This window comes from Salminus brasiliensis, chromosome 8 (assembly GCF_030463535.1).
Source record: "Salminus brasiliensis chromosome 8, fSalBra1.hap2, whole genome shotgun sequence".
Lineage (NCBI taxonomy): Eukaryota > Metazoa > Chordata > Actinopteri > Characiformes > Bryconidae > Salminus > Salminus brasiliensis.
This window is the reverse complement of record NC_132885.1, coordinates 42252507-42267770: the sequence shown is the minus strand read 5'-3', so window position 1 is coordinate 42267770 and position 15264 is coordinate 42252507. Positions and strand designations below refer to the sequence as shown.

Genomic DNA, 15264 nt, shown 5'->3' with positions numbered 1-15264 from the left:
TATGTCCGTGTAGTGGTTTCTTATATTCCTCCTAGAACTGGCAGATGATATCTCATGAGCAGCAGCGATCAATAGTCTGATTCATGTTTTTTATTAGCAGCCGATCAGGAGCGCACCAGATGTTGTGTGAGGGGTTTGGTGTTGTTAAGCATATCCACAAAGATTCTGACAGGTGCCGTAAAAAAGAAGATGAACGTCTACAATATGAGCAGGATAGTGTTAAAGATGTAGGGCTGTGGTGCTCAATTTACATTTTTACAGATTTCCCTTTCTTCTCCAGCTGTCTTGGCCTGGTCGTGGTCTCAATGGTACTTGTAGTCTGACTTGTCTTGGTCCTGGTCCAAATCTAGCCTCTGGTCTCAGCCACGATCCAACCAATACCTTCTTTTAACTGCCGAAAGTGTTCGGTCAAACTAAATAGGTTCATTCATAGCTGAAATCCAGAGGTCTGATTTTCAGGGACTTGGACTTACCTCCATTGCTAGTTTGCTACTCCTGCTGAAGAATCCAGCTCAAGACCAGATGTTAGGCCTAGCTGGGTTTTGTCGTTGAAGCCCTTCAGCACTCACGCACAGGCTTGTTCCACACTAAGGTGTATTACTCAGTAACTACAGGGACTTCTGCACAAAGCTGGTCATCCAGGAGAAAACATTCCTTTTGAAACATACACTGCATGTCCAAATGTTTGTGGACACCCCACACCACAATGAATGCATTCAGCTACTTTAAGTTGCACTCATTAATGGATAATTACTGCCAATAGAATAGGACTCTCTGGAGCAGATCATCAACATCATGGACCTATTGGCTCCATGCTGCCTAATAATGCCAGGCGTGGGCTAATAGAGGGGTATAAAGCCCCCCAGCATTGAGGAGCTGTGGAGCAGTGGAAGAGCTGTGTTCTCTTAAATGATGGTGGTGGAGCTCCATCCAGTACTTTCTGGTGCGCCAATACTTTTGAGCATATATTTGTTTATATATGTTTAACCATAAATGTCCTTCGCTATCTGTGAAATATTCTAAATACAAGCATTTTCTCTGATAACTGGAATATGAATATGATCTAAGTCACGAGAAATGTAGTGTGTCTGTCCTGAGAAACAGAGTGATGCCTAATTAGAAACAACAGAGCATAACAATGATCAGCACGCTAAGGTCTCACCTCTGTATGTCTTCCCTGACATTTTACAGCCCTCATTAGAGCCGTGGTGGGCCTGTGTCCACACCTGTCATCCACTGACGCAGGTACAGCTCGTTAAACCTGCACAGGAACTTTTGATGTGTTCACATCACAGCTCGGGTGACTGAATGGGCAAGAGCTGCAACAGCACAAGGTTGTAAACCTCAGAGGGTTCTACAGAATCAAAAGTGCTGTAAAATTAAACTTGTGGAAAAACTGAACCTCTGCCCGGTCTGTTCTCAGGTCACATGTGTTTTCGGGCAGATTTAGGGCTGTGGTCTGTGTCCTTTTCTTGAGCACGTTTGATATATGGGTTATTTTTTTGGCTCTAAAATTACATTTACATTTACAATTAGGCTATTTAGCTGACACTCTTATCCAGAGCATTGTGAGGACAGTTGAGAGGATCATCGGAGTCTCTCTCCCCTCCGTCATGGACATTTACACTGCCCGCTGCATCCACAAGGCAACCAGCATTGTGGATGACTCCACCCACCCTTCACACAGACTGTTCTCCCTCCTGCCATCAGGAAGAAGGTACCGCAGCATCCGGTCCAACATGACCAGACTCTGCAACAGCTTCTTCCCCCAAGCCATCAGACTCCTCAACACAACTCAACTTCTGAACTGATGTCTTTTCTGCTACATGCACTCTCTCTCTCTCTCTCTCTCTCTCTCTCTCTCTCCAACCATTTACCCCAGATAAATGGGAAGCATTTTTTTGCACAAAGCATTTGCACTAATAACTTTACTACCTCCTTGGACTCAATATTTATTACACACTGCATAAATTGCACACTACCCTCAATTATGTATTATCCTCTGTCTGTACTGTGTTGTGTTGCACTTGTGTTTTGTATTCACTGTGTCTATGTTGCACCATGGTCCTGGAGGAACGTTGTTTTGTTTCACTGTGTTCTCTGTATGTAGCTGAAATGACAATAAAACACACTTGACTTGACTTGACTTGACTTGACAGAGCGACTTACAAGGTCACTCGTATTACAGAGGAGGGCCAATGTAGTGTTAGGAGTCTGGCCCAAGGACTCTTATTAGTGTAGCTCAGCACAGCCACCCAGACCAGGAATCGAACCCTGGTCTCCCACATGGTGTGGTAGCTCAGTGGACGTTAGTTGGACAAGTAAATGTGTGTAAATATGAATGATTCAGAGAGTATATTTATTGAGACAAATCCCAGGTAAAACAATGAGAACAGTTCGAGTCGTGACCTGGTGCTGTTACTGGTGCTGTCTTTAGAGGGCAGCAGTGAGTAAACTTCAGAGATCTTTCTCCGTTAGCTAGCAAACTACCAAGCAAGCTAATCAGTCAGTCTTATGTTTGCTTACAATCTGCAAAAAAATGATTGTACATTTTGCTGATTATCATGATGAGCTGCTTAAGCTGGTTGACCAGCTAGCGTACTAGCATAGGGTATGTCCAGCGTTTCAACAACCGTTACCATCTCTGGTCTAATTTTTCACGCAGCACATTTTTAAATTCACGTAGATTCATTAGACTAGGCTATTTTAACTGTTACTCCCTTTTCCCTTCTGTTTTTGGCACAAAAAAGTATTTATTCCATAAAGCAGAAATGTATGAACCGCCCCTAACTTTAGCATGCTAACAGCTACAGAGCTAGTTTATAGAGCAGCCAGGGGCAAGCGTATGGGCAAGCGCAAGAATCTCAGACACTTTGACAAGAACCTATGAAAGAACCTAGAAACTATGGTTTCTTCTGATTTTCTAGATATCTGAGTCAGACCTCTATCTGGACTCATTAATAGAGAAGTACTGTCAATAGAATAGGACTCTCTGGAGCAGATCAACATCATGACCCTATTGGCACCATGCTGCCTAATGCCAGGCGTGGGCTAGAGGGGTATAAAGCCCCCCAGCATTGAGGAGCTGTGGAGCAGTGGAGGAACTGTGTTCTCTGGAATGATGGTGGTGCTTCATGGTGCTTCATCTAGTCCTTTTGGGACAAGTTGAGGCTGGTGTGCCAATACTTTTGAGCATATATTGTATATGTTTAACAATAAATGTCCTTCACTATCTGGCTGAGTCAGAACTCTTGTGGGGTGTTCCTGGAATGCAGCGATCAGTAGCTACCAAAAGTGTTCCAAGGAAGGACAACAACTGGTGGAGAGAAGGTCACGGGCCCCATCTGACAACTTACAGGATCTGCTGCTAACGTCTGTCCAGAGGTCTTGTGGAGTCCGTGCCTCAAATGGTCAGACCTGTTGTAGTGGCACAAGGGGCACATTTACATTTATAGCATTTAGCTGATGCTCTTATCCAGAGCGACTTACAAGGGTACTCATATTACAGAGGTGGGCCAATGTAGTGTTAGGAGTCTGGCCCAAAGACTGGGAATCGAACCCTCCATCTGCCACATCACTGGCAGATAGTGGTTTAAAACCAGCAAGTCTACACCATCGCCACTACCAACACCCTCACCACCACCATCACCTCATTACAAACACCAACATTTACATATTACTCAATATTAGGCTGATTGGTGCATTTGAGGCCAAAACATCCATAAATTTGGTTCTGATGTTGCTACAGTACACTGCAACAACAGTGGAACCCTTTTTGCCTTTACGCCAATCTGAAGAACCCTATAACCAGACAAAGAACTGTTTAAGCATTCAACATTCAACAGAGAAGAACTTAACCACATAGCAGGTTCAGTATTGAAAGTCCTCTTAGGCCTAGTGCTGGCCACTTTCCCAACCATATGTGTTGTGGGCAGCGGTGGACCACCTCCCGTTGACAGTAATTTCCCAGAACCACCACCGCTGAGTCTCACCTCCCGTTGGAGACCCCACGTCTGCTCCCAATCAGTGAAATGACATCAGCGAATGGCACCTAGTGGTTCCCAGAACACAGCACTCACCTGACCGAATTAAAACACTAGTCAAGCTCCACAGCTCTGCTGATGACAACCAGCTTCTGAGCTCATCTCAAACCACTTAATTGGCCTGTTGGGCAGACGTTGGCATTGTGATTGTTTGGTGCCCTCGTAATGAAGCGCCGAAGCACTTCTGGGCTCGGAAGGCCTTGCGGACTCAGTGTGAGTCGTTTCAGCTCGTGTGTTATGTTCCCCCACCCTGAAGCCCACCAAATGATTCAATTGTGGTGCCTAATAGCCAGCCTCTTCAGATTGGAATAGGCAATCTTTTCGCTTTCTCCCTCCCAATTGGGTTCAGTTCTCTCTCTCTCTCGCTCTCTCTCTCTCGTTCTCTGTTCTGACACTTCCTCCCAGACTTCTTCCACCTCAAAATAAAAATACACCACAAAAACATATTTAAATAACAGCTTCGGGAACACTGATGATAACCGTCTGGGCTGATTGCTCTGGAAACAAGGCCAAGTTAAAGTGCTGCTTGTGCGGCTGTGGTCATCCGAGTCTATTTATGAATGATATGAGCGGAGTTGGGTGCTGTTGACTCACTAAGTGAGGATGAGACTTCATTAAGAGTCCAGCATAAGCAGCATAATCAGGGCTTCTGTCTGGATGCTTCCTCCTCTAGCATTTCAGTCTTCTTGTTTCTTCTCAAATCAAGGGTATGAGTAGGGACTGCAGTAACAGTGACAGCCTCTGACAACTCTTCTGGAAAGGCTCAACCCTTGATGTCGGACATTGCTGTTTGGAGGAGGGTTTGATTGTAATCTCCCCTATGAGAGCGAGAGCATCAGTGAGGTCAGGTTCTGATGTTGGATGGTTAGTTCTGCCACTCCAGCTCATCCCATACAAACATATTGAATGGCGCTCCATCATCACTCCAGAGAATCCCACAGCCCAATGCTGGGGGGCTTTACACCACTCTGGCCCACGCTTGTCACTGGACATGGTGATCTTAGGGGACCTCTTATGCTAATGGCTGCAGTGTCAGCAATGGAGGGGCCTTAAAGTAGCTGAAGTGGTGGAAGTTGATCAAATATTTAATATAATAGTAATAATTATATGTATGTATATGTATAATATATATTTATATAATACATTATAATATAGTTGACCTCAGATCCATCCATGCACTTCCCAGTACATATGAAAGGATAGTGGTACACGTAACAGGAGGGAGATTTTGGACAGTGTGTGTTAGCGGTGTGTAAAAGTGCTTTTGTTACAGTCTGATGAATCAGCAGTCGATCAATAGACAAACAGTCATGTGTGACACTTGATACATACATTTCAGTTATTACACACAACTCACTCCACTTCACCTGTGCCTGTGGCCTGTTTTTAATCGATGCTGAAGTTATTAATCGCATAAATCTCCTCCCGTACACCCCCTGCACACACATACACACGTAAACATGCACTCCGCCGAGGAGAAACGGCCCAGGCTATTAGGTGTGAGGAGACGTTTGGGAATAGCTAGTGAAAGGCTGTTTAAAAACAGGACAATCTGTTCGCTTATGTAATGTGCATTACGGGGGTTCTGTAAAAAAATCAATTTCCCACTCATGATGAAGCCGACCTTTTCTCTCCTGCAGGTGATCGTATTGATTTGCTTTCGCATCCTTTATAGGCCTTTGTGTGCGAGAGGTTCCTCTCCAACCCGCTGGACTGGGTCGCCCACTGGGGGCAGGAATTTGACTGCGTGTGTTTTTCAGCATGTCCTTTTCTGACCACAAATGAAGAAAACAGGTTAAACACACTACAGGGGCAAAAGTATCCATGCAGACCCCTCTGATTTGTGAGACCCGGTATACTTTAAGGTGCACCCAGTGATGATATAGGCTTTCACTGAAATGGTCTGACCAATAGAACAGGATGCTCTGGAGCAGTAAGGTCATCGTGCCCAAGGCCGAGCGTAGGCTGGAGGCCTGCGGGGCTCCGTGCACTGATTGGGGTCCAATCCTTCCATTAGAGTGGCAGAACTAAGATCATCCACCATGAGTACCTGCCCGGCTCGTACACACTCGTGCCCCGATTTGAGGAGAAACAGTGAAAGAGCACACGTCCACATACTTTTGGTGATCCCTCTATGTGTTCATCTTCCCGTTTATCTTATTTTTGGCAGCTGACCTTATGTCTGAACAGAACTGGACTCAGGACGGATTACGCACTGATGTGACTGATGGGGTTTCACAGGGCCGTGATCCGTCCCTAAAGCAGGTTACGGCAAACCGTGAGTAATCGCTGCTGATGTACCGCCAGGAACGCCCTGGAAACCCGCACTGGAAATTCAGCTTACTGGAAACCCGATAGCCTCCCCACGGTCTTCCCTTTTCAAGTGCCGGAGACACAGCTCTGCAAATAGCTAATCAAATTTGGAACGGATTACCAGCCTCGACTCCACACAGGCCCGTGTTCTTCCTGCTCATCCATATTAAAGGACAAATACCAGTCAGTTTGAACATTTTTAACACAGCATGCATTTCACTTGTTTGTGCACTCTCCAGTCTATACAGTGTGTGTATGGAAATGACAAAACGTGGGAAAAGGCCGATGTTGGAGCCTTTGTTTTTGTGATGTCACAACTAAAAACATTACATTTACATACTGTATATCCGCCTATATTCAGCCTATAGCAGTTTAGCCCCGCCCATGAGCCCCAAAACAAGGCAGATAATCATTACAATTACATTAGCACAGTAATTGCTCAATAATTGTATTAATTGTATCCATATTTAAGTTGTATATTTGAGTTGTAATATTTGTAAGAAAAAGGTCACATAAAAACAAATTATTTAACAAATGATTTAGTTCAATAATTTAATTGATTTATTTTTCTACAGAAAAAAGGGAAAAAGTACAAATTCAATGAATAAAGTGGGATATGGGCTCTTTAAACTGTAACGTAATTCAGTTTTCAGAAATACAATTCATGTAATAAATAAAAGCAAAATAAAAATAATACGTGAATTAAATAAAAAATAATAACTAATGTGTATAAATAAATTAATAATAATAAGTAGTTTAACCTCATTATAAATTGTAAAAGGTCTATTGGCGCGTTTTTTCCTCACGGGCTTGAGGGAGAAACGCTCGCGCGCAATAATAATTATTTATTTTTTGTAGGGGGCGGGGGGGGGGGGGGGGGTTGAGGGGGGCGGTGCAGATGGCTGTGGGCTTGTCCGCTAATTGGTCGACACGGGCTCTAAGAAAGCTGATTGGTCGGTTCAGGCGCGAGCCCGTGCATTTTTATGAGGGTGAGTTTCGCGGGCAGGTCGCGCGCCGCTGTGAGGAGAGATGAGCGTCAGTGTGGCTCAGCTGCTCGTCCTCTACCTGCTGCTCTGCGGCTTCGGCGGGGCTCGCTACACTGCCGGTGAGGAAAAGAGCAGCTTTAGGACATTAAAACATGTGTTTATGGACGTGCTTTTAAAAGTCTGACTAAAAACTGAGCTTTTTGTACTCTTTTACATTGAAGTGGACTAAATTTTACCTCAGTTTTTAGGCATATTCAGGCTAGCTGCAGCTAGAAGTGTCACAGGGGGCTAGCGTTAGCTATCTAGCTATTTGTTGAGAGAAGTTTTATTAATAATTTGAATTAGCTAGAATAAAAGTGTAATCTTTCTTTTACACATTAAGGTTTATGTGTGAACTTTAATCTCTCCTATTATAAAACTAGTTTTCATGCTTAATTAGCTAGCTAGCCACTTCTGCGCTGTTTCAGTGGGATGGTAGCTAGCATAGCTAACTATAGCTAGCTAGCAGATTTTAAATCACACCTCAGATTAAATGATCATGATCTGATTAGTCTTCATTGTTAAATCAGACTAAAAGACTAAGATTTAATAGGTGTGGTTGTGCTTTAAGTGAGTTAAGAGAGTTTACCGTCCTTAAACAGTCTTATACTGTAAATAACCCTAAATATTCCTGCCTGTTGTCAGAGAGTTACCCTTTGACAGACTGTGAGGAGGATGGCGATTATATGCAGGTAAGTGGAGAACCTTTCAGTCTTATATCCACCATTTGTCTATTATTTTGTCATTTCTCTCACTAAGGCTCTTGTACTTTACTTTGAGAAATTGCAATAGTATCCGATCTCTGAAGGGTTTTATTTACCAGAACTGGAGAAAACTGACCAACACACAACAACACAAGGGTAGGGGTTGGCAATATGGCAAAAATATGATATACAGATACATAAAAAAAACATTCACAGTACACAATATGTAACAGAATATTTTCAGGCATGGTAAAAATGACTAGACGTCATATTTTTAAAAATGTATGTCAAAAATAAAATTGTACAATGATTTTTACTCAAAAGTTCCAGTTAAACAGGACCAATTGCTGTCTTTCTCTGTAATGAAACATTGTTGATTAGTGTTTTCTAAATGAAGGCAATATCTGATAAATATGTACACTTACTGGTAAGTAAAATCACACTTACAGGTTTTTCTAGGCATGCTTTTATAAAAGCATGAAAAATGTAACTTGCTGAAACTTTTTACATTGAAATGAACAACATTTTTTTAATTATTACATAAAGGTAGAAGTGTGATTCCGATGTGAATTTCACTACCAAAATAGCTTAATTAAGGAGAAAATTAACAACTACGTAGACAACAGTCTACGTCATGCCGAGGCTTTGTTCATGGTGCCGTATAGTAAACTCCACGCACTAACACACCACCCAACAAAGCATTTGGCCTGTAGTACTGTAAAGCGTGCAGTTCTCTTCTAATAAGCACTGAAATTACCATAATATTTCACAGTGTCACCTGCAGTACTGGAGGCTATACACATGTACAGTACTAAGTATTTCTGTGACTTCGTCTACACACAAGCTTTGTTTATCAAGAATTTTATACTGAGGCCTTTACTCCATATATCATCTCTCAGCACAGGATCAGGAACGATCCTTCTCTGTTTGGATCATTTTGGTTTGGAAATTAAACCCTTAATTAACTAGAAAGTAAATGTTAATATCTGTTAAGTAAATTAAATGTCTTACTAATGTTCATTTGTAGAGTACACTTAGGTTAGTAGAAATCCATCAAACTTATGTACGTTACAGAGTGACTAGCAAGTTCCCATCTCTGTGGGGAGGTGAAGTAAAATAGGCCACCTTTGTAATATACATTTGTATTTTACGTAAAAAAAAAATTTTAATGTGAAGATATAAAATATACTAGTGATGGAGGAAACCTCAGAATCAAGACTGGACTTCTTTCTGTCTCTCACACAAACACACAAGTCACACTATGTAAGGGTCTCACTTCCACGGGTGCGCATGTCATGATGCATCATTTTTACACAATCTTCTAGTAGCTGCCTTAAATATAAATGACACCTTCCCTTTTTCAATTTTGACTTGCGTCTTGAGCTTTACAGACCTGCCATACTTATAAAAGATTACATTTCTGAGTCTTTTTTCCTCATGCAGGCATGGACTGAACTACAGCAGTGTATTGGAGTGTGGTCCATTCTTCCCTGGTTCAGCTAGTCAGAAATAATGTGGAAAGTTTGCTCACTCCATTTCAAGAGAAGCTTTTATTCAGTTTCATTCAGGATTGTTGTTATTATACATCATGAATATAACACAACACTTTGATTTACTGGTTTTCTGGCGGTGTTGGTGGTACTGACCTTCCTGGCTCTAATATTTAGACACTAGTTCAGGTTAGGCTCACAGCTACAGCTCAACCGTGTACCCTCTACTTTAATAGTTTACGTTTAATTAACCGTAGGAGAGAACTGCAGGGACAAAGCTGAATGACATTCAGGAACTTTCTCTCTGCCACAGGGATCTGCTGTGCAGAGCACTTTGTGTGGACTTGTGTGGCAAGACCAGAACAAGGTGAGAAGTCTTGTTGTTTGTAAATAAGCTTATGTTTAATTCTTCTTATGATCTAATGCTGCATATCTGTGCATTCATGTTTTCAGGAGCAGATTCAGAATGTTTTCAAACGGGTCAGTGTCATAATACTCTGTATCTACTTAAACCCAGTGGTAATAGCGCTATGCTACATCTGTGTGTTAAATTTACTGTAATACTAATAGGCATTCTCCTTTTCAGTTTTTGTTTCACTATTCCAAAGCACAGAACTCAGTTGGCTCTGTCGAGAGAGAGGTAACGGCTTCCCATAAGAAACAAAAACATTATCAGGGCATGTCAATATTGTACTATATCAGTACAAATGTTAAATTGTCAGCTTGTTTATAAGATGCTGTTTACCTGGACTCCCAACTAACCTGTGCATTCTTTGTCTAGTCTCACTCCGTCCACCCATTGATGCGCCTCTCCCCTAAGTTTACCCAGCGCAGGAAGAAACAGCACGTGCCCTCAGTAAGCCTCATGCTGTTTACCCCAGTTTATTTCCATTTAGGCTGATGAAATAGTCTGACATTTAAGTGATTGTGTGAGGCAGTCGTCTATTCTAGCTGCTGGCTAAAATGAAGAATCGTGAAGTAATTTGCAGTCTAGTGTTTGTATTTACCTGTTTAAGTGACGCTGTGTTTCTCTTAGAGAAGCTGAAGACTTGTGGTCGTTCGGATAAACTAGTGGGAGGTAGGTACTATTAACCTCCGCAGACAGGAGTGTACATGCACGCTCGCACATAGTCAAAGCTTATTTCAGTGTTTCTCTCTCATCCAAACTAACTAATCAGTATAAATACTGAAAATGTTACAGTAAGTCATGTTTCTTCGCCTAGGGAATTAAGAACACATGACTTCAGTACCACATGTTCTACGGAGCTTGTGAAAATAGTGGAACCCCTTATACAGAACCCTTTAGGCATTTAAATAGGTCTTTGAGGCTTCTTTTATAGCCATTGATATTACCATAAAACCCTTTTAAGTGATACATTAGTTCCCTATATTTATTTTAAAACAACTTTTGTTGGAAATTAGCATATGTCAGCATATTGGTTAGGCTCTTGTCTATTTCTGGGATATTTAGATGTAAAACAAAATGTTAGAGCTCTGAAGTGAGGGGTAGGCTACAGTAAAGCAGTTTAGGAGCTGAACCAACACAACAGAACGGAATTAAGCCCAACAATAGAGTAACTAACATAACTAACAACTAAAATAAATGTTTTGTTTCTCACAAACACACTTCAGTAAAACTATTTAAAAATATTACTGAATAAGTACTGAATATTTTTAATGCTTATCTTCAATAACAAGAAGCTCAGCAACTAATGCATTCATACAACATGCACATTACACTACTTGCTGCATGAAACTTGAGAGTTTCTCATGTATCTGTTTCTTCACCTCTGTGCAGATGTGCTCTGTTCTTTATTTGGATGCTCACTGCGACCGTAACATCTGGATCTGAATTGACTGGCTGGAATGATCTGACAAATGTTTTGGACTGTAATTCACACTCAATTCTGTAAATAAATGTAATCTCATGTGTGTGTGGTGTGCAATGCCTGGCACTAGATTGGCCCTTCCTTTCACACACTACACCATGTGCAGATACAGCATGTAATTTTAACCTCAGAACTAAATTGTACTATAGCTAAATCATTACTTAAAACTAATCCTAACAGCCTGCTCTGATCTATGATTAGAAGTGTAAGCTTTATCCTCAAGCATGTCCAAAGGCACAGTAAATAAAAATCATTAATGGTTAAAAAAACTTCACATTTCCCCACTTTTTGTAAAAACATCTGGACCCAACATGTAGAAGTGTAGAAATGCACACACACAGACACAAAAGGCAAACATAAAATCCATCATAAATCAAATGTTTTTATGGTGACAGTCTATGAAAAGATTTATATAAAACTGTTTAGGCAAGAAAGGTAAACATGTATAATTTATACATGCCATAAATAAAATAATTATCTGGTGTTTGTATTTATGTGGCATTTCTGCTGTCAATTTAAAAATGTTATTGTGTCCCCAGTCAATACAGTTTCTCAGGCCACAGTGCAGTTCTTTAGTTTTACACACTTCCCATGAATATGGCCAGGAGGATTTAATGAAAGACATTCATAGGACTGTGTTTATGACTGATTTCATACCCATTGCAAATTTTGATGTATCATGATTTTTTTAACTGGCCAACAGGTTTCTACTGGCTGGAAATGACAAGTGACAATACATTAACGTGCTAGAGATGTTAATTAAACAATCTGAACTTTTCCTAGGTCACATTTTCATGAAACATGCCGTCGATGGTAGTGCCCTTTTCTTCTGATGCAGCTTCTTTTAACAAATGTTGCCTTTAGGTTCATTGGCTGATAAACGCCCCCAAAGCATAACATTCCCACCACCACCACCACGCTTAACAGTAGAAATGGTGGTTGTAAGGTTGAACGTTTCACCCTTTTGGTGTGAAGTGATGTCCAAAGGCTTTCTTTTTTGGCAAATGAGCTTTTGCAAAAACTAGACAAGCTGGAGAACTGGAGGGGACGCTCATAGTGTGGAGCTCCCTGTACTTTGTGATTATGCCCTGCCGCACTGTGACCACTAGCATTTACAAGCACTTTACCCGTCCAAGACTCGTAACTGACTAATAACAGAAATACTGCATCAGCTCTTCTGAGTTTATTGTTTGCGTTTACAGTATAAATGTGACCCCCCCCCCCCCCCAAAATACTGAAATATCATTAACATCTGTAGCATAATATCTTAGTCTTTTGTCACGTCATTTCCTGCTAAAAGAAACCTGAAAGTTGGTCAAATTAAAAATAGTTCAACAAAAACTAAATATATATTAAAATCTGGCCTGAGTATGAATAATTATGGGCTTTCCTGTACATCCGTTCAGCAACACATTCTTTAAAACCAACAACAGCTGTGTTGTCCGGAGCAACATGTTGAAGGCATTCGACAGCAAACCCCAAAAATCTCGGCACCTGTCGAAATGCATTTGGCAAAGTCCTGTTTTGCTTTCAAGCGTGAACCTCCAGTTAACTGGTCTCGTTGAACTCTCCCCCGAGAGGCTCAGTCCTCGTCAGACTCGTCGCTGTCTTTACGACTAGGCATTGAGCAGCGGATGGACGTCAGCAGCTGGTCCTGGATCTGCTTCTTGGGGTTCTCCTCTAGGTCAGTCTTCACCGCGCCAGATTCTGCCAACCGCCACTCCAGCTCTAATAAACACAACAGCAGTGAAAGGAGGATTAAACCACAACCTGACCAGCACAGATCACCAATAACTCAGAAGAGTGGAGGACACTGGTACGATTCTTGATGATGTAATCTTAAAAGAAGAAAACTGAATCTTACCGAAAAGTATGAAAAGTTAAAAAACACATACCATCGCATTTCAGGTTCATGCCTCCAAAAACGAGGGGGCCGATAAACTGTGCCTTCATCTCTCCCTCGTGATAAACGAAGATGGTGGGAAGGTTCCTGTCGGGGTAGTTGGGGATGCAGGTGGTGGAGATGGACTTCAGGAACTTTGTCTGTGGGAACTTTCGGGCCAGCCCTGAAAGGTGCTGGTTTATGAGCGTGCACAGGGGAATACTGCGGAACAGAAGGCCAAGCTATTATTCATTCATATATGATCGACACGGGCATTCTGACAGACTCGTATGGCTTCTGCTCTGTAGCACTATGGAAAAAGGAGCCATTTATCATACAGACAAATTAAGGAGTCCAGTGATCAAGTAAGTATAGACTAATCAAACAGACTAGCAAACTATTCAGCTCAGCCCTGACATCAACCAACTCTTCCTAACACACGACTTCGGTGGTTCTGAACCCAGGTACTGCAGTACCCCCTGCCCTATGCGCTCACGCCTCCAGTTCACCTTAGGAAGGATGTATTAATTAGTTAATTAGTTGCATTCTGTATGATGAGAAAATAAGAAGCTCTGAGATAAGCTGGGGTGGTACACCAGGATCTGGATGGAGAACGACAGCATTACTTGCTGTGTTGATCTTTAATTGATTAATTAATAATAAATATAATTATGCTTAATTATAATATAATTAATTATAATAATAACAACTAATAATGTATTAATAGTTAATTAATCAATTAAGCACAATAAATAACTGTTTTGAACAGTAATTTACAGACATTGTCCAGGGTTTGTGAAAAACGATGATGATGATGACGACGACGACTTCAAGTGGAACATTTATGATGACCGTGTGTTTAACAAGCTGCTCCATTAGGTCAAACGGCAGCTTTGCATTCTCGATGGCGTCCACTCTTTAACGCAAACTTACCCCGGTTTGTAGAGATGCAGCACCACCCAAATGCCTTCACCAGCCTTGTTCACCTCCTGAATGTAATCCTGTCCAGAAATCTCATTCACCTCCCCGAACACGTTCTTGACCTGGTTGGCCTTCCACTCTGCCAGCCTCTTTTGCCTAGGAAAGAGCAGACAAAGCAAAGCCCCCTCAGCAACACCTTTTCATTAGAGGACTTCACCAAACTCCTGCTTTCATTTTAGCTGCTCCTGCCCAAACTTACCTGTACATCTCAATCGCAGCCTCATCCTCTTCACTAAACTCATCCTCATTCTCATCCAGCTCCTCCAGGGTCATGCTCTCATAGGTCTTCACTACAGGGAGCAACGAAACCACAGACCCGTCAGAGCCAGTTTCACAACAAACCATGCAAATGAGCTTTTCCCTGCGAGCTCACGCTCACAACTGGGCAAGGTGACCCATGTCGTGTCCTGCGGCTCCAGAGCATCCAGTTCTACTAGCAATGCATTTCTTCAGAAGCCCAAAGCAGCTGAATTTACTTTTTTTAAAGGGTTGTCTGGGTACTTCTGGACAGATACTGCGAGCTAGCTCCACTGGCCATCGCTTTCTTACCGATCGACTGTTGCTGAATAATCTGCTCTTCTTCCTCATCCTCCTTCGGCGTCTCTTTAGGAGGAAGGATGCCCTTCTTCCGGAGAATATCATTCCACTCGGTGTCTTCATTTGGGTCCTACAATTAAAATCATAGGCTTGGTGTAAATTGCACTTATTGACTTTTCGGTAAGCTGAAGTCTGAAGCCACGTTCCCTATAAATATTTACAACCGCATTTCATTTTTTTGGTGTGTATATTACCCTATAAATTATGGAAGTCCATTCCCATGACTTAATATTCTGTACCTGGATTTTTTCTATTATTAAGCAAACTGTTATATGCCATTATGCCACAACTTTTTTTATGTTAAGTCATTATTTTTAAGAATTTTATTCTTTCCTATGGT

General features: G+C 41.8%; 2 protein-coding genes across 2 annotated transcripts in view; one reads left to right on the top strand and one right to left on the bottom strand.

Moving 5' to 3' along the window:
• The first annotated feature begins 7381 nt into the window (after window positions 1-7381).
• nms (neuromedin S) lies at window positions 7382-11509 on the top strand. Its single transcript, XM_072686680.1, has 8 exons — window positions 7382-7461; window positions 8027-8073; window positions 9889-9942; window positions 10029-10055; window positions 10162-10215; window positions 10357-10431; window positions 10614-10653; window positions 11374-11509. Exons 1-8 carry the CDS (start codon window positions 7386-7388, stop codon window positions 11412-11414), a joined length of 414 nt encoding a protein of 137 aa, XP_072542781.1. The 5' UTR covers window positions 7382-7385; the 3' UTR covers window positions 11415-11509.
• A 323-nt stretch (window positions 11510-11832) lies between these two features.
• The window catches only part of pdcl3 (phosducin-like 3), a 4473-nt gene continuing 1041 nt past the window's right edge, over window positions 11833-15264 (bottom strand). Inside the window, exons 2-6 of the mRNA XM_072686679.1 lie at window positions 14877-14994; window positions 14527-14617; window positions 14280-14423; window positions 13360-13568; window positions 11833-13192 (exon numbers count right to left, since the gene is read on the bottom strand). Coding sequence (XP_072542780.1) covers window positions 13047-13192; window positions 13360-13568; window positions 14280-14423; window positions 14527-14617; window positions 14877-14994 — 708 coding nt within the window. The 3' untranslated portion in view covers window positions 11833-13046. The remainder of the gene's footprint in view (window positions 13193-13359; window positions 13569-14279; window positions 14424-14526; window positions 14618-14876; window positions 14995-15264) is intronic.

What these genes read in the sequence shown, in the direction of transcription:
- nms (XM_072686680.1), top strand. Translation starts at nt 7,386, where the DNA reads ATGAGCGTCAGTGTGGCTCAGCTGCTCGTCCTCTACCTGCTGCTCTGC. An exon ending in CGGGGCTCGCTACACTGCCG is followed by an intron (nt 7,462 to 8,026) that starts GTGAGGAAAAGA and finishes GCCTGTTGTCAG; the next exon opens with AGAGTTACCCTTTGACAGAC. An exon ending in TTCGGATAAACTAGTGGGAG is followed by an intron (nt 10,654 to 11,373) that starts GTAGGTACTATT and finishes ACCTCTGTGCAG; the next exon opens with ATGTGCTCTGTTCTTTATTT.